This window comes from Schistocerca nitens, chromosome 2 (genome assembly GCF_023898315.1).
Source record: "Schistocerca nitens isolate TAMUIC-IGC-003100 chromosome 2, iqSchNite1.1, whole genome shotgun sequence".
NCBI classification, from domain to species: Eukaryota; Metazoa; Arthropoda; class Insecta; order Orthoptera; family Acrididae; genus Schistocerca; species Schistocerca nitens.
The window spans coordinates 300,943,027-300,962,642 of record NC_064615.1 but is presented as its reverse complement, the minus strand read 5'-3'; the positions used below and the strand labels follow the sequence as shown (position 1 = coordinate 300,962,642).

The following is a 19,616-nucleotide window of genomic DNA, read 5'->3' as shown; positions in this document are numbered from 1 at the left end:
CTCGCCTTTGATACTAATTAAGATCACCAGTAATCCACGGCCGCCTATATCATACGCCCCCAGGATTGATAGGGCAAAGTTAGTCGATTGCAGAGTAGAATCAAGTATCGAAGTGCCGAAAAAGTCGACTGCGTCGTGTGTCTTATCAGTGATCATCTGCACTTACGTAATTAAGAAGCCGGTATGCTTGCTCACGTCGTGGGTGGAGTAGTTGCTTTTTTGGCATAATGAAACGCGCTTCAAATAATCGAAAATGATAGTAATTCCACGAGTCATTCGAGGGACTGAAATAAATCAGCAAGTTAAAATGGCTGTTTTAACTAGATGTGCTCACTTGACGTAACTGTCAGCTAAATTCCTCAGTGTTTTTTGTTAAAGCAAACGAAAGACTGAAATTTTTGGAATAATGTATTTGGATGCAGTTTTTTCGTGAATAACGTTAATCCTTTGGAGAAAGCTGTACTTCTAAAACTATATCATGTTGTCGCTACGGGAAATTTTATGTTTTTATTCCTGCAAAACATAAATAACGTAAATATTGGAAAAAATCTTCACATTTGAGGCCCACCAAATAGTATTCTAACGAGAACAGAACCAACCAAAATGAGAAATGTGAATCAAAAGTTGTTTGAGAGAATAGGTGACAGATGGTCAGATGACTCAGATGACTATAGGCCTAAACGCGGCTCAAGACTCAGAGAAGTCTCCTGGGACTCAGGATTACCATTCCCGAGTGCGTAAATTGCAGTTGTAATGTGACGAAAATTCCTCTATATGTATTGTATATAGGGAACTAGCTATTGTAACAGTATAACTAGTTTCAAGAGGAATTCCAATTTAATGCTCCACAAGTTATTTTGAAATTAATGTACCAATTGTCTCATTTTTGTATCATAATGAAGCTACTGCCAAAACCTAATATCGTTTTTTTTTAAATGTTCTGTGTTTCGCCTGTTGTGTAAAGCAACTTGTGTGCTGTATTGAATAGTGATATTGGCTGCTCGTAAGCATGGTGTATGTTGAATTGATTGCTCTTTGAAATCACAGGAATAGGTAACAAGTTGTTGTTAGTGCATTGCCATCGAATGTTTTGTGGTTAATGTGCTGTTGTGTCGTTTCGGGTCGACAGAAGCGTCCGATCCCACGCGTCGGCTTTGACCCGTGACGTAAGGGTGTTGTCGTGTGTGACGTCATGACGGCGCGGAGTTTGGTTTGAGTGTGGCTGTCTCCAGTTCTGTTTTATTTTATTTACTTTTCTGATCTGTTCGTTCTATCTCGTGAGATTTTTTTTTAAATTGAAAAACACTTATTACTTATTTTAATTATCTGTTTCCTCCAATTTCTGTTTTAGTTTATTATATTTATCTTTCTGTAACAGAAGAAATATTGAATTTAATTGATGAAAGGAGAAAATATAAAAATGCAGTAAATGAAGCAGGCAAAAGGGAATACAAACGTCTCAAAAATGAGATCGACAGGAAGTGCAAAATGGCTAAGCAGGGATGGCTAGAGGACAAATGTAAGGATGTAGAGGCTTGTCTCACTAGGGGTAAGATAGATACTGCCTACAGGAAAATTAAAGAGACCTTTGGAGAGAAGAGAACCATTTGTATGAATATCAAGAGCTCAGATGGCAACCCAGTTCTAAGCAAAGAAGGGAAGGCAGAAAGGTGGAAGGCGTATATAGAGGGTTTATACAAGGGCGATGTACTTGAGGACAGTATTATGGAAATGGAAGAGGATGTAGATGAAGATGAAATGGGAGATAAGATATTGCGTGAAGAGTTTGACAGAGCACTGAAAGACCTGTGTCGAAACAAGGCCCCGGGAGTAGACAACACTCCATTAGAACTACTGATGGCCTTGGGAGAACCAGTCATGACAAAACTCTACCATCTGGTGAGCAAGATGTATGAGACAGGCGAAATACCCACAGACTTCAAGAAGAATATAATAATTCCAATACCAAAGAAAGCAGGTGTTGACAGATGTGAAAATTACCGAACTATCAGTTTAATAAGTCACAGCTGCAAAATACTAACACGAATTCTTTACAGACGAATGGAAAAAAGTGGTAGAAGCGGACCTCGGGGAAGATCAGTTTGGATTCCGTAGAAATGTTGGAACATGTGAGGCAATACTAACCTTACGACTTATCTTAGAAGAAAGATTAAGAAAAGGCAAACCTACGTTTCTAGCATGTGTAGACTTAGAGAAAGCTTTTGACAACATTAACTGGAATACTCTCTTTCAAATTCTGAAGGTGGCAGGGGTAAAATACAGGGAGCGAAAGGCTATTTACAATTTGTACAGAAACCAGATGGCGGTTATAAGAGTCGAGGGGCATGAAAGGGAAGCAGTGGTTGGGAAAGGAGTGAGACAGGGTTGTAGCCTCTCCCCGATGTTATTCAATCTGTATATTGAGCAAGCAGTAAAGGAAACAAAAGAAAAATTCGGAGTAGGTATTAAAATTCATGGAAAAGAAGTAAAAACTTTGAGGTTCGCCGATGACATTGTAATTCTGTCAGAGACAGCAAAGGACTTGGAAGAGCAGTTGAACGGAATGGACAGTGTCTTGAAAGGAGGATATAAGATGAACATCAACAAAAGCAAAACGAGGATAATGGAATGTAGTCAAATTAAATCGGGTGATGCTGAGGGGATTAGATTAGGAAATGAGACACTTAAAGTAGTAAAGGAGTTTTGCTATTTAGGGAGTAAAATAACTGATGATGGTCGAAGTAGAGAGGATATAAAATGTAGACTGGCAATGGCAAGGAAATCGTTTCTGAAGAAGAGAAATTTGTTAACATCGAGTATAGATTTAAGTGTCAGGAAGTCGTTTCTGAAAGTATTTGTATGGAGTGTAGCCATGTATGGAAGTGAAACATGGACGATAACCAGTTTGGACAAGAAGAGAATAGAAGCTTTCGAAATGTGGTGCTACAGAAGAATGCTGAAGATAAAGTGGGTAGATCACGTAACTAATGAGGAGGTATTGAATAGGATTGGGGAGAAGAGAAGTTTGTGGCACAACTTGACTAGAAGAAGGGATCGGTTGGTAGGACATGTTTTGAGGCATCAAGGGATCACAAATTTAGCATTGGAGGGCAGCGTGGAGGGTAAAAATCGTAGAGGGAGACCAAGAGATCAATACACTAAGCAGATTCAGAAGGATGTAGGTTGCAGTAGGTACTGGGAGATGAAGCAGCTTGCACAGGATAGAGTAGCATGGAGAGCTGCATCAAACCAGTCTCAGGACTGAAGACCACAACAACAACATTTATCTTTCTGATCTGTTCGTTCTATCCTGTGAGATTTTTTTTTTTAAAGACAAAAAACACTAATCAGCTACTGAAGCATCTTTATCCTCTATGGGTTGCAGAGGTTACGACCCCTGGGGAGGTGGGTGGGTATTCATGCATGGCTGTCTTCACTTACACGTTGTAGCTACCCAAAACACCCCATTTCCCCCGCTTGTCCCGTTAGTGTCATTAGGCTTCTTGTGGAAAGTGTGTGTTTGTTTTTGTTTCCGCCATATTTGTGACGTCATGGGTCAAAGCAGACGGGCGGGATCGGACGCTTCCGTATTTCCGTGGTTTCTCTTGCCGGTAACTATTTAACAATATTGCATTTCTTAGTAATTAGGTAGGTGACATAGCATCTCTTCTCTATCTCAGCTTCATAGCAACTTTGTGGTAGGAATTCCTGGAGTGATTTTTGTTTAGCTATTCTCCGCCAAGAAGCCATGTCTATAAATAATCGAAGCCACATTCATATACCTAATGAACACCAGCATTATATGAAACAAAAACTAAACAATTATTTGTGTAATGCCAGAACTCTGGCAGGGTGATAGGAATACACAATTATAGCTGGCAAATCAGCAATACTGCTCTCTTATGACAGAGAATGAAGCAGTGATCTGTCAGCAGGCCAATGTCTTACAGGATGACAGTACAACAGAGTTCAGTTTAGCGTATACGGGTAGAGGCTTTATTGAAACAATATGATATACCATGTTGAAAGTGGATGAGGTTGTCTGTTAGAAAAAGTAAGAATCTGAAAGTAATTTGCTTTATTTTACCTACATATGGCAGAAGAGTTGCCAAAACAAAACAAAAAAGAAATGTTTTTATGTGTCACACTCAAAACAGATTCTTTTAAATGCCATTAGCGAATGGAATAAATGGGAAATTAATACGATAATGGTGTATTGTGATGGTTTACAGGAAATTGGTTGAGTAAAGAAGTTATTTCCCTGTTCACATTTTTATCTTTTGTGTTTTAAATTCTTCACCACATATGTCATTTCTATGCAATATGAGCATATATGCTTATCCATTAGAATTGTTAATTTATTTGTCCAAGAATCATTTGACAGTTGTATAGGATGGATCAGCTTAATAAAAAGAAAAACTCTTACAGGTCATATATACAAATATAAATAGACAAGCGTGTTTATTGAGCTGAGGAATGCCTGCACATCTTATTCCAGTCTGTCACTGGCATATCCTTCATTTGCAGAGGCAGAACCACATCTCTAAAGACAGTCATGTTGTATGTCAATTCACTACAAATGCTTCAAACATTATTTTACTCTGTTATTGCCACAATCATGAGAACAATTTCCAGTGTAACTAGTTATATAATGAAATGTTTTTGTTATTTTGTAAACAGCAGAGTAAAATAATAAGTCAGTCACAATATCCACTGACAGAGTTTCATTTTTTCTCAACTACTGTACAACTTGTCATGTGAGATAACTACTTATAAGCTGCCCACTACCCACCTGTATCATTGGTCACTGACAGACTTTGGTAAAGAACCAAACTGCCCATCCAGTCACAGAGCATACTAGCCTACAATGGGTGCTTCACTACCCTCAGTGTATTAATCCACCAGAACGACACCCATGCCTACCCCATTTTACATCACTAGTGAGAAATGATCTTGATGTGGCGGTGAGGTTAACAATACATTTATTTATCAATTTAATCCTCAGCTTTGTTTTGGTGTTTCACTAGGGAGAATGCACTGGGGAAGCTACGAAAGTGACAGATCAGTCTGTTCCTTGGGGTTGTAGATTATGTAGCCGAGACAAGAAAATTGTGGAATGAAAGAAAGATTTGTGTCCTCCAGGCATAATTAGACATGGCACATTTTGAATTTGATAGGTTGAAGGGGGAAAGAGACAATGGGAGCTGGGAGAAGGTGACAAGTAATAGGCAAAAGGAGAAAACTTAAGAAATAACATTTCAAATTCTGGTTAGCAATCAGTTTAACTTGTTACTGTAAGTAGGGGATGGGCCTAAACCAGTTTTTCGGCTTAATAGGATGCAGTGGACTTGTAGGAATGACTTTAATGCTAGCTCAGTAGAAAAATCACGTAGAAAAAAAGAATCTGTCTACTTGGGAGCAGTTACAGAAGAGGTGAAGGCCAATTGCTACAGGGAGAGCAAGGTGTAGAACACCAGGTCACAAGCACTGTGAAACCTAGTGCCAAACTTAGCCAGGTGACAGAGAACATAGTGGCCTTGTGCACGGATTTTGATGGCAAGCATAAGGTACTCCTAGTTGAAGGAGCAGGGTACAGCTTAGCTAGCAACTTAGAATATAGCATTAAGGATGACCTGGAGGAAGTAGGAGTAGCAACAGCACATACTCATGTGGGCTTTATTGAGATTTTGCAGCAACACAACCAGTCCTGGTTTAACACGGTTGTTAGCTGTGTGGAAAAAGAGCTGGGCTAGTTGTTTTTGACTGAAACAAAGTCACATATCTGTTCCTTGCCTGTTGCTGTGATTGGTAGTTGGGGATACACTAATCATGGCTACCACTTGAATAGGAGAGGAAAGATAAAGATTAGCTGTGCACCTCGCAGAAAGTGTAAGGGGGGCTGCAAGCATGTAGAAAATCTCTAATTGTTGGAATCAAAGGGACACATTCTTTAGGTTAGAGTCACGTTGCAGATTGACAGTACTGAAATAAATTAAAGGGATGTGAGACAATAATACATTTAACAGTTTCCAGGAAAATAAAGTTAATTTGTTTCATCAGAACATTAGAAGTCTGAAAATCAAGATAGATCAGCTTATTGTATGCCTAGAAGATGTGGAAAATTGTTCCATCAATCTCTGAACATCATGTAACCACAGTGATGGAGATATTACATACCAGGGATTATAGATCTGCATCATTTTTCATGTAGAGTCAACATGGAAAAAGAGCAGGAGTTGCAACATATATAAAAGTTGGACACAAAGTGAAAAATTCTAAAACAAATAATTTTTGTGTTGATCGGAACCTAGAAGCATGTGCTTGTGGGTTGTCACTGCAGAAGACTTCTCTGATAACTGTAACAATGTACAGATCCCCTCTAGGCAACTTTTAGCTATTTGCTGCATTACTTTCAGCTATTAGATGCATTACTGAGCAACCAGTCAGACAAGAAGAAACAGTTAGTAGTTTGTGGAGATTTCATTGCAGATTTCTGAAAAGACACAGACAGGAAAAATGAACCAGAATTATTATTTGGGTGTTTCAGAATAATTTCAGTAGTCACTTTGCCAACTCCTGTGCAGCAAAATAGGACACTGACTGATAACATTTTTTATAGACAGTGCTCAGACTGAAACAATTAATGTGTACCATATTGGTAATGGACTATCTGATCATGATGCACAAGTAATGGAAATAAATAGTATGACACTTTATAACCCTGAAGCAAGCTCATACAAAGCAGTGAGACTTCATAATGAGAACAGAATGCAGTGTTTTAAGAGTAAACTGAAAGGGGCTGTGGGGGGTGAGGAATGTGTAGAAAGAGATGCCAATGTCAAATTCAGTATATTCCTTAGTAAATTTGTCTCAATATTTGGAAGTCACTTCCCTAAAAAATTATTCAGAGCATCTATGAAAGGAGGGGGGGGGGGGGGTAAGCTGTGGATAACTAAGGAAATTAAAATCTCGTGTAACAGGAAAAGGGAAATTTATGTAGAGGCCAGAGTAAGTCAAGATCTGACATGACTTGCATACTACAAAAAGTAATGTAATATTTTAAGGAAAATCATTAAAATGTCCAGAAGTATGCATGTTCTGACAGAAGTAAACAGTGTAGATAACTTGATTAGAACTATATGGGACATTGTCAAACAGGAGACAGAACAGGAGTACAAAATTCCATAACAATAAACTAAATGACAATTTTGTGGCTGATAATTCATCAGTTACAAGTACATTTAACAATCACTTTCACTGCTATGTTTTAGCAGTAAATGTGGGATTAAACGGTTTAGTTGAAAAAGCAAGAGAATGTATTAAAAATGTCACTCCATAAAACTTTAAGCATCTAGAAGTAGCACCAACATCCGTCACTGAAATTAATACAATTATAAAAATACTAAAATACAAAAGCTCTTGTGCAGTTGATGAAATTTCAAACAAAATTTTGAAAAGTTGTTCCAACATAATAAGCAATGTCCTTATTGATATTCGCAATTTTTCATTGGCACAGAGAATTTTTCCAGATTGGTTAAAATATACAATTATTAAACCACCTCATAAGAAAGATAACAAGATGGATTTCAATAATTATCATCCAATTTCCTTACTGACATCTTTTTCCAAAGTATTTGAGAAAGTGATCTACTCAAGAGTAGCCCATACTTAACATTCATTGAGCAAACGTGGTACTCAAAATGTGCTCTCCTTAAATATTGAAAAAAAGAAAAAAAAGCACACACTACATTTATTTCTATGCAACAGTCATATAGACTGATGAAAACTTTAACTGGTGGAAGCATATTCCTGAGCTTCACAAACAATTAAGTGCAGCTACTGTTTCTCTTCGCATAATTGCTAATCTTGGAAACAAACATATGAACCTTGTGACATATTTTGCATGTTTCCACTCAATAATGTCACACGGAATAATTTTCTGGGGCAACTCATCACTTAGGAAGAAAATATTGATTGCACAAAAGTGAGTAGTAAGAATAATATGTGGTGTTCACCCATGGACCTCTTAAGGGGAGAAGGGGAGTAGCCATTTTAACTGTGCCATCACAAACACATATTAGCTAATGAAATTCATCTTAAATAATCCATCATAATTTGAGAAGAACAGTGATATATATACCTACAACACTAGAGGGAAAAATAACCTTCATTACTCACTCTTAAAGCTGTCGGTGGCTCAGAAAGGAGTTCAACATGAAACAATAAAAATTTTTGATAATTTGCCCAATAACATAAAATGTCTGACATGTAGCGAAGCAAGTTTAAAATCATTTCTCGTGGACAACCCCTATTCCATTGACAAAGTTCTACTTCGAAATTGCTCGACTGTAAAAATGAAAGAGAAAAAAGAAAATTAAATTAAATGTAGGACTAAAAATAATGTGTGTTCACTAATCTTAACATTAATCATGTGTACATAACCTGTAAACTGAGTTGTTCCACATCATTTCAATAAAAGAATCTTTCAAATGATCTGTGGAATATGTAACTCACTATCAGATCATTTCACGCTCTCCAGTGTTTTTCCAGTGAACAGCCTCCTAATCCGAAGTGCACTGCCAAAACCTCTCTGAAAATACTCACTCACTACTACAGTAGGCTAGTCATTGGACATATGTGGCTGCAGGCTTTCTCAGCATATTCCAGTGATAAAGTCTTCTCAGGTGATCAGCCGAGTGGTGGCATTGTCAAATTTGATGTACAGGATTGAAGTTCAAATCAGCATACTAAAGCAATAGGTCTTTTTTCTTAATTTTTAGACATTTACCCTTTATTTTTGCTTTTTGCCAAAATTCAGTAGATTTGGCACCCATCTTGCACAAATGTGTTCCATAGCCACTTTTTTGTGTAAATGTTCTTATGGCAACAGTGATTTCATTGCACTTTTAGTTGATAATTTTTGCGTATCAGATGGTGCACTTCCTCAGTTGTTGCAGTTCTCACATGTCCCAGGTGAATTGTCTTTAAGAGCAGGATCACACACAAATTCAGCAGCTTGTGTAGGAACAGATTCCTTAGAAACCAATATCAACTTTGGATGAATTTCGATTAATAATAAATTTTTGTTAGTTCAGCTTATCCATTTGAATAAAATTGACAGACATACTTTAAAAGCTGTCCAAACAAAATTTGCATGCAGATCAAAGCATCACATGATTTCAGCATTTGTAATTGAGAAAATCATGTGTGGTAAAATTAAGTTGGACATGGGTGTGAATTTCCAGCAAGTTATGAATGCCACACATTGTGCACTGAAGAAGAAGAAGTCAGAGCAGGGATGTTTAAAAAACTTAGTCCCGACAGCGATGTATGAGGCTAAAAGCACCCCAAACCATAAAGGACCAGTTAAAGCACTGCAGGTTCTGCTTATACCCAAGCCATCAGGTGGAATTACCCCCGTTGTCATTCCTGACCCCACAGGTCTTTCAGTGTTTGGTTAACTGAGTGGTGGTGCTGTGGCTGTTGCCAGAAAAGTGAAGAACACACATAACTCCCAGGAGCAGCTAGAGGAGGCAAGGAGACATAACTGCATGCTACAACATTCACCAGTATACCAAGAAGAAAATCTCATTAATATCAGTTCCATGTGAGGCCAATAAATTTTCTCCATGTCTTAATAGTTGCAGTTATTTTTCTGTGCACACGTACCTGCACCGTTTTCCCAGTGACTGCCCATCTACTGCTTCTTTTGGAAAGAAAATAATAATACAGCTGATTTTCTTCCACAATACAAGCCTGTATGAGGGGCATTCAACAAGTAACGCAACAAATTGTTTGTCTCAGCCAATTTTGGTTCAGAAAAATTGTAAGTTTGTTTGCAGCATCCTTAAACATTCCTGCATCATCTCGTATATTTCTAGTAACTCTCGGTAGGTGGCTATACTACTATGTCTTCAAAATTATATTTGCAACTAAAGTGCATTCTAAACAAAGAGCAGCTACTCTTTTAGCGGAAAATGAAGCCATCACAAATATTCACAGGCTTTTTGAGAATGACTAGGGATAGTGGGCGCTGGATAGAAGCACAGTGTCACCAGGCAAAGTGTCTGTCGTCAACAGAACAAGGAGAAGGAAATCTGTCTTATCGACATGCGCAGGCCAGCCACATACAGCTATGATGCCTGCAATGTTGCAGTGTGTGGAAACACTTATTTGAAGTGACTGATGAAAGACAGTTGCGCAGCACAGTGCTCGACTTAACATCTCTGTTGGTAGTGCTGACTCACTTGTGCACCAGTCATTATATTCAAACGTTTGTGCCTGCTGTGTTCCCCAAAACCAATCTGAAGTGCATAAAGATTAAAGAAGGGACGTCTGTACCAAATTGCTTGATTGTTATGAAGCTGAAAGAGAGGTTTTCTTATCAAACATTGTCACAAATGATGCAACATGAATTCCCCATTTTTTTTCTGGATTTCCTTCATAGAATCAGTTCAAAACAGTACCTTCAGCTGGTGAAGTCAGCTCTTTAGTCATCTGGAACTTTGAATGGGTTATTCTGTTCGATGTGCTCCTTCACTATCAAATTATAAACTTTGTAGTCTATCACAAGACTCTTCAGAAACTGAAGAAATTATTACGTGTTCATGGCTGCAAAAAATGTGAACACACTTCTCTTTCTCTATGATAACATAAGGCCAAGCAGAAGTCTGTACACTCGAGCAGAGATCAAAATTTGATTGGCTATTCTTCTCCATCTGCCTTACAGCCCAGATCTTTCACATTCTGACTTCCATCTCATTGGCCCACTGAAGAACGGACTGTGTGGGAAGCTCGAGAACAGTTACGGAAAAGTTACTGTTGCAGCTAGAACTTGGCAGAGATCAAACCAGTAGGATAGTATCTTGATGGCATATGTGCTTTCACATTAAGGTGGCCATAGAACTGAACAAAGATTAAGTTGAAAAGTAACATTTTGTAGCCAAAGAACTGGGGGAAAATACTGTGTATTTAAATCATGAATAAAACTATCCTGCCTTGAGAAAAATCATATGTTGCATTACTTATTCAAAGGCCCTTGTACTTCCTCTGTGACAATGTCATCACTGATGAGACATTAAACCTTAATCTTTTCCCACCCTTTTAGGGTGTATCCCTATGTGCAAACACCAGTATTGTTCGTTAATAGAATCTGTAGCCTTGTCCTAAAGTAGTTCAGCTCACAGAGAAAATTAAGGAGGAGTTGTTATTCAGGAATTCTTTTAATTTGTTTTTAAATGCTGGTTGGCTATCTGTCAGACTTTTAATGCTATTTGGCAAATGACCGAAGATTTTTGTGGCCACATAATTAACCCCTTTTTGTACCAAAGTCAGATTTAACCCAGAATAGAGAAGATCATTCTTTCTTCTAGTGTTATAGCTATGCACTTCACTATTATTTTTGAACTTGTATGGGTTATTAATATCAGATTTCATAGGTGAATATATGTATTGCAAAGGTACAGTGAATATCCTGAGTTCCTTAAATAAATGTCTGTAAGGTGATCTTGGATGGGCTCCAGCTATTATTCTGCAATGAATACTTTTTTTCTTAATGATTAGTTACTGCAAAATGTGATACCACATGAAAGCAGTGGATGAAAATAGGCATAGTAGGATAATTTACTGATATGTTTGTCACTGTTATTTGCAATAACCCTAACAGCATAAGCAGCCGAATCTGAACATTTCAGCAGATCATAAATGTTTCTGCCTTAGCAACAGAATTCTGTTCAAAGTCTGTATTAGTCAATGGTGTTATCCCATTTACTGCACAGAACTGGCCTTCTGCAGGTATAGATGAGCAGCAACAGGGATCTGTTTTTCCCCACACAACATTGGCAAAGAAGGGAAAATGAAGCAGTGCTTTCTACTGCACCGCCAAAAAGCTTCAGACTTGTGCTAATTCTAAATTAGATAGGCCCTGTTAAAGAAGTGATCGGATAGTACCTTCTTCAAACCTTGATTATGCTGCTACTAGTTGCTTTATATAGGAGGACTGACGTGTGGAGAAGTACGTAAAAAAGATGGAAGGTTGCTTTGTTTTTGACATATAGAAAGATGAGATGTTTATCCATATTGCTGTTACTGACCTTACAGTATCATATGAAAAATAAAGATTATTTTAGCTTTTGAACACTCTCATACCCCTGGAATTAATGTTAGTGTATAACCATGTCATTTTCACTGTTTTAGGAAGTAATAGGTCAGCACAGAAAATCCCTAAGAAAATTGAACTTAACTAACTGCATTATGGTCTCAGGTAAAACATTTTTTACCTCATCTTGGACATTGATTTATTAATGTGATAAATACCAAGTTGTACCATGATAGAGTCCACACATTAAAGTGTGGTTCCCCCATAAATGCCTTAGAAAGTCATTTCAAGTTTGGAGAAAAGGATGGGCATACTGCCTACACTAGGACCATACCTAATAATTCACTGTGGTGCTAAAATCAATCTTTGTGTTGACAGAAGTTGTACTTTGTCATGAGTCATGCTTGGTTAGCTTATTCCATAGGACACAATCTGCACAAGCCACAAATCACAATTCAAATCCATAGGAAAGTTTCTTTTCAGTATATATTATGTTGCAGTATAGGAGAGTGAAATTTGGTTCAATATTGTTATTTCAGACATCTTAATCAGTTTCTCCATCTTTTTCAGAACTCTCAGGACCATTTTCAGCAGTTATTGTTGGCCTGGTGGCAATACTTTGCTACAAAAACTCAGTTGATGGTGAATTTGTATTTGACGACACTGAAGCCATTGTGAATAATGAAGATTTGCGGCCTGAGACTCCAGTTTGGAATTTATTTTTCAATGATTTTTGGGGGACGAGACTTACAGACAAGACTAGCCACAAGTCATACAGACCACTGACTGTCCTTTCTTTCAGGTACAAAAAAAAAAAAAAAAAAATACTCTTCATTTGTTTATATGTGTCATTCTATATCTATATATACTTATGTATTAGAGATTCTGTATAATTTGTAGATATGAAACAACTATAGACTGGCATAAGTTTTCATGTACATTTCCTTTTTAATGATTTGTTATTGCTTATTGCTTATCCATACACATTGCATTCACACACACACACACACACACACACACACACACACACAAAATACCATCTAACTGTAAATATATGAGATTATATTGCAAGTTAAAGAGGATGCAAATTTATTTTATAATACTCGTGCCCCGTGATTTCTAAGTGCCAGGATGCCCTACTAATCTACACCTTCAGTAATTTATAAAATGGTCAGCCACCATATTTTCAGATAACCTAAGTGGGCTGTGCAAGAAAATTCAGTATACGGTACTAGGAAGTATCAAACAAATTGTCAAGAGGTTTGGTAACTTGCCATGTATTATGCTCACAGTCCAATGAGAATGATCAGGGTATCACATTTCAGTTTGATTTATACCTCAGTCTATGTTCAATATTTAGTATAATGGTGTTCAGTAAATCTCTGGGGAGAAAGTGAAGGGGGCTTTAAAGAATCAAACAAAATTTAAAAGTAAAGCTTCAGACACACTCAAATGTTGTCATAAGAGGCACGCAAAGCGGTAAATGAAGAGATAATTTTGATGTCATTGATCAAAGTATAGAGTGAAAAAAAGAAAGAAGGTTAGAGTTCAATATTCTGTCTACATTTATACTTGACAAGCAAATATTAATGGCACTCTGAGCAATTCCACTTGCATACAGAACAAGGGGAAAATGCATTTTTACATGTACTAAATTCTCCTATCTTATGCTCATGGTGCTACAAAGATTTTGTAGCAAAGCAAGCTAGGACCCATTCCCATTTTGTTTTGTTATTTGCATCCTTTAATGATTGAATTTTTTTTCTTCTTAATTATCATTAGTGTTACTGAGAGATGTGCCATAAGATATAGCTCTCATTCTTTAATTCTGAGTATAACATCAGGCCCAACTTTACTAAATTACATTAGTCAGAACAATTTCCTAATTAATTTGAACAATTTCAAGAAAAAAGTTTTGCTAAAGTTCAGTTCACTAAGCTAACAGTCACTATTTCCTATTCCAGTCACATTGTTGACATGTAAACATATGAAATCACTATATTACTGATCAAGTTAGGAAAACAACCCATAGACATCATTAAAGTATTCAAGAAGCTAATTTCCATAACATTGTAGGAACATCAGCACTTAATTAGTGTCCAGTTAATTAACACTTTTGTGTATGGCATCATTTAATTAGCTGTTTATCCAGTTTCATCGTCAAGAAGGCTTATTTCAATTTTAACTCTTATTGTAACATGAAGTTCAGACCAAAACCAATTTTTCTGCACTATTCAATTAATTTGAGATGTAAAATTCTAATTGTAAATCATCAAAATTACATGTTTAACAATGTGAAACTTTAGTAGCCATGTTTGCAGAGCTAATATAGACACTGGGCCTAATGCCATTTTAAGTCAGTCTGTTACGAGATTTTAGTGTGAACTCGCATCAGTCAAAAGAGCCATAATGTACTTATGCAATAATGTGTTTAACTTAATATGAAACTGGACTGTGTATCAGAACTGTTAATAACATATGTGAATTAACTTGAATATGAAAGACAGTCAGTGCCTAGATTGTGAGCACGAAATCCATGTCAATCTGAACTGTAATAATGTAATGGTGCAATGATATGTTGTCATGCATAAGACAGTGTACAGTGAAGTAGGACAGTTAACAATGGTTGCTGATCAATTTGAATATAAAAATGCCATACACATTGGTCATCTGAGTGAGACTGTTGTTGGATGGTTAGGTTAGGTTATACTGGACAGTGACTATTGTCTAATTAGAAGGCACAGTACGTGCATACCAGATAAATGCAACTTAATTGCATAATTAAGACATGGACTGGCCATAACTAATTCAGTGAGGGGGTCTGATTTTTGTATATTTTTCGCCATGATCGCTGCCTCCGAAAAACTAAAAGCTGATGTGTGGCCAGGTATGTCACATGTATGGTGGAGACAATGTAGCTACTGCACAGTCTTCCTCTGATGTAGAATCCTCAAATTTATCCAACAAGTTTTCACAAGAACACTTTGTCCTTTCTTCCAAAAAATTCCATTTAATTTTTCTAGTAAACTTAAACACTTATGATCCTAGTGTCACATGTCTGAATTTAATCTCATGTCTGCTGTGACAGGTACTTAATGATGACTCAAGACACTGGAGCAGTACTGTAAAATTGATTGAGCTAGCATTGTGCATACAGTTTCCTTTACAGATGCCCCACACTTTCATAAATGTCCCCCAACAAACTTAAACTACACATATTTGAAGGAAATATTTTACAATTTGCCTGAAATGAGGAAAAAATCAGTCCATGTGATGGAACAGGAATTTGCATAATCCCTTTCGCAGTTTAAAGTCATAATCATTTTACTGCCATACTTGTTCATGACACAAACATTATCAGCTTCTTCAGTTGGCCCCAGCTGGAATCTGTATTTTTTAATTTTTGTTTTTTATTCCTTTTATTGATTGCTTGCTGATTTTGTAGGTGGAATTACTGGTTATCTGGAGGACTGAAGCCATGGGGATTTCATGTGACCAACATATGGCTGCATGCTCTTGCATCTGTACTACTTTTACCATTCTGCGACATACTTTATGGTGGCGGATGTCCAAGAGCATCGTTCCTGACTGCATTGCTTTTTGCTGTCCATCCTGTGCATTCAGAGGCTGTGAGTTATCAAGTACTTTTATTTCTGCAGATGCCCAGTTGGTTAAAATTTGTTTTTGTGCTTTTTGTGTTACCCTTCATATGTGAACAGTTTCATATGTAGTAAGTGCATGTTAAATCCTTCAAAACAAAATTATTTCATTATAATGTGCTACATTATTATTGGATCCTAAGCTGTAATATACTACTTATGGTGAAGACCTTAAAATTGTTGACTGGCAAACACAGATTGAGATGCTGTTGTTAGAAAAATAAACTTTGATATGGTTTCTCTTAAAACACTAAACACTTTGGCTACCTTGGCTATGGAAACACCCACCATAAGAGTACCAAAAATTTGCCCACAGTTGAATTCACTTTGCACCAACATAATGCACTTACAGCTACACAGAACCTGTTCTGACCATGGTTGACACTTGCAGCCAGTTGAAGGCATTGCAGAGGTGCTATTTGTGGTCAAGTATTTCCTGTGGTCTTTACATTTTTTTTGTTCAACACCAATAGGTTTTCACAAGGTGAATGTTGAATGGTCATGCTTTATTGTCTTAAGATGTGAATCCATCACTGAAATGTTGACTGCATTCCTGTATAATGGGATGTAGGATTGTGTCGTGATACAAAAAAAAATAGTGATGAGAGGTGTCCAGCATCCAAACATGGTAGCAATTGAAAACATGACTGACCTAAATCCCGTTCGAAACTGTGGGACTTCTTTGCCTAAAGTATGCATTGTTATTTAACCACCCATACATTCTTTTATGACAGTTGTCAGGTATCAGACAAATTCTTCACTTGACAATGAAAAAAGCTCAATGCCATTGATCCAGATTCCATCCCAGTAGTTTCCTTGGCCACCTCCTTCTCGCACCACAGCACTGCTGAGTTTGTACTGCTATTTTTAATGGACACGCAGAGGTCAAACTGATGATGTGGAGACAGTTGCATACTGTCTGAGTCAGCACAGCCTTCTGAGTCACCTCCAAAAAGTATTGCACAGTTTTCTCCTGTTCTCCTTAAAGTTTGCACGAGCTATAATTTCTTGGTAGCTTTCTTCAGCTGGTGTTATGACACCTTCACAGCTTCAGTGTTCTGTATCTCATGATAGCAGTTCAACATATAAATTCTTGTGCAACAGCCCTTTTTACAGTAAAGTGACAATACACACTTGATCTTATTTTGAAATGAACCTTCAAGTCAACCCTAGGCACAAAGTCTTGTTCACATTTGGAGATTACATGCTTCCTACTATACTGCACCAAGACTGCAGATTTACTCTTTTTTCTCCATTACACAGGTGGCTGTGTGTATATATTTACTGTGGTTACAAAGAGTATTCAGAAAGATGTTACTGATTTAAAAAAAAAAGTAATTAAAAAACTTCATGCACATACAGTGAAAATCATGAGGGTGGTGCAGAACTTACATTCAGCAGTTTGTTACATAGATAAGCAACAATGTATGTAAATTACCGTAGGTGAACATAGTGGAACAGTGTTCTTTCCGGTGACTGATGGGTCCTCTATAAATAAGCTTGGCTAAAAACTCATCCACACACCACGCCTGTGCACATAAATTATGATGGCAATGCACCTATATGTCTGGTCAGAAGTAGCCAATGACAAGCTCTTAACCAGATGATGTCTACTATTTGCTTGCACTATGACTAGTATTTCAAGACAGCCCTCCATTATAAAAAAGTTGCTTTTCCCACATTTGAAGGAAATTGGAAAATATAAACTTTAATGGTCAGAATTTACACACTTATTAAAATATTCCTGACTATTATGCCATGGTTGGATGAGTTTCTTTTTGATACCCAACAATTCGATTTGATAAGAGTCAGTTACTGGCAGCTACAAGTGGGTAATATGGAAGGCCATAGAGATTATTAAACACACCAGTAATTTTAATCAGTAGAAGAAGGGTGTGACAGCTAAATGTTATCTGGATACTGGTGTTGAAGAATGTGTCAGTCTTCCACCATGGTGGACAACAGCAACTGACAACAGCCAATTGTGCTCAAATGTGATGTCGTGCCTCTGTGCAAGAGCATGCAGAAACAGAATTTTATTTCAGATAGTGAAATGTGAGATGTCATTCTGGGAATGAGATGTCACACTTCCTTGCTCTTGATCGGCTGACAAAAGATATTGAGTTAAGGTGGTTAATAAGAAGGAAGCACCCCACTTTTGGGAGGTGTTTTTTGTAGTCTGTGCAGATGAGAGTTGTACCAATCCTGTGCTATCAGCGAGGGGGCAGGGCTGTGAAAGGGCACTTCTACCTGCTGGATGGTGTTGCCTGCTCTGTGGTGCCACAGGTGAAGGGAGAGAATATGATATCCACGATGTCAAAGAAGTGCTTGCCAGTGAACAAATGATGCTGAAGTATATTTGTACCAATTATTATTTTTTCGATGGACTCTGATACTCGTACATTCTCTTGTCTGACTGGAATACATACAGATATAGTCATGTGTCATCATCTAGAATTGTGTATTATAGACAATACATTGAGTTCAGACTATCTTAGTGGGTTACTCCAGTGAGTACACTGAACAACAAAAATCTCTTTCAGCATCTTTCAACACAAAAGGAGAAGTAGTCCATTAAGAAGAGCTGATCCATGGTTAAATGAGCACTGATTAGCAGGATCCTTTCAGCACAAGAAATACATCACCTGATAAATATATTGCAAGTACTTTGAAGAATTAACCTACTAAAATTCTACGGGACAACTAATGATCTGTTTTACCTATCAGCATCTCTTACAAAAGTAGGAAGAAAAATTTCAATAGCAGCGAGCCAGCCCAACCATCAGACCTTCAGAAAAGTCAGAGCCCCCCCCCCTCCCCCCAATGAGGATGTCATCCGCAGGGAAGGGGGGGGGGGGGAATATTGAGTTTTGACAAGAAATTCATCTGACCATAGCGAAATGGCCTGTAATTGATAGAAAACCATTTCAGGATTTAGTCACTGAAAATCAGCAATCATTGCATAACTCCCACTTTTGCCATAATGTTAAAAACCTTGTTTACTATTTCTTCAGTTGCTAAATTATGAACTTTTCAGGTTGCAGGTGTTGTGGGAAGAGCTGATTTACTATGTGCTGTCTTCTTCCTTCTATCATTTCTGATGTACTGCAGAGCAATTCACTATAAGAGTGAGACTGAAAAGCTCTGGGCCCTCTTTGTCAGTATGGTTCTTTGCTGTATATCGATGCTCTGTAAGGAACAAGGCATCACAGTGCTTGTAAGTATGCAGTACATCGGAGAATATTTTTTGGAACTGGTGTGGTAAAAAAAAATCCCACATGCTTTCTCTGTTTCTGTATAGTGTATTGTACAAATCTATTTATGTAACAGTAATAATCATACAAGGTGAGGTCCACAATGGTGGGATCAATTTTTTTTAAATCATCTATACAGTGACGTAGTTTAAGACCCCAGGGATCAAACCATGCCACCATTTACCCTGGTGGGCCCTCCTTTGCAAATAATCGGCATAAGAAATTTCTGAATTTCGATTGATGTTATGCAGCTGCGAATAAGTGATATGTGGCAGATCAGTAGCGCAGTGTAATGGTTAAAGTTCTTGCCTCCTATGCAGAAGGCTGTCATTTTGAAACTCGTGGGGTGCTGTCTGGATTTTTATCTCTAAATCTTTGTTGAAAGGACTTTGGCCATTATTTTTATTCAATTAATTGGGTTAAATGTATTTTTTTATTTGTGTTTCTTTGCCACATCATGTCAATTAACTTTTTCAATTGCTCTTATTTTTGTTAAGAAAATTTTTGTCCACTTGGAATCTTTGTTCATGTGATTATAATTATTTTTATTTATTAACTTCGATTAGATCTCTAGCATTTTATCATCGTATATTTTGCCCATGCTAT

The 19,616-nt window shown here is 37.3% G+C and overlaps 1 protein-coding gene across 1 annotated transcript in view; it reads left to right on the top strand.

Moving 5' to 3' along the window:
- Positions 1 to 141: 141 nt before the first annotated feature.
- LOC126236055 (protein O-mannosyl-transferase TMTC4-like) overlaps positions 142 to 19,616 on the top strand; it is a 133,575-nt gene continuing 114,100 nt past the window's right edge. Inside the window, exons 1-4 of the mRNA XM_049945095.1 lie at positions 142 to 733; positions 12,668 to 12,899; positions 15,543 to 15,726; positions 18,794 to 18,973. Of these exons, the coding sequence (XP_049801052.1) occupies positions 604 to 733; positions 12,668 to 12,899; positions 15,543 to 15,726; positions 18,794 to 18,973 (726 nt within the window). The 5' untranslated portion in view covers positions 142 to 603. The remainder of the gene's footprint in view (positions 734 to 12,667; positions 12,900 to 15,542; positions 15,727 to 18,793; positions 18,974 to 19,616) is intronic.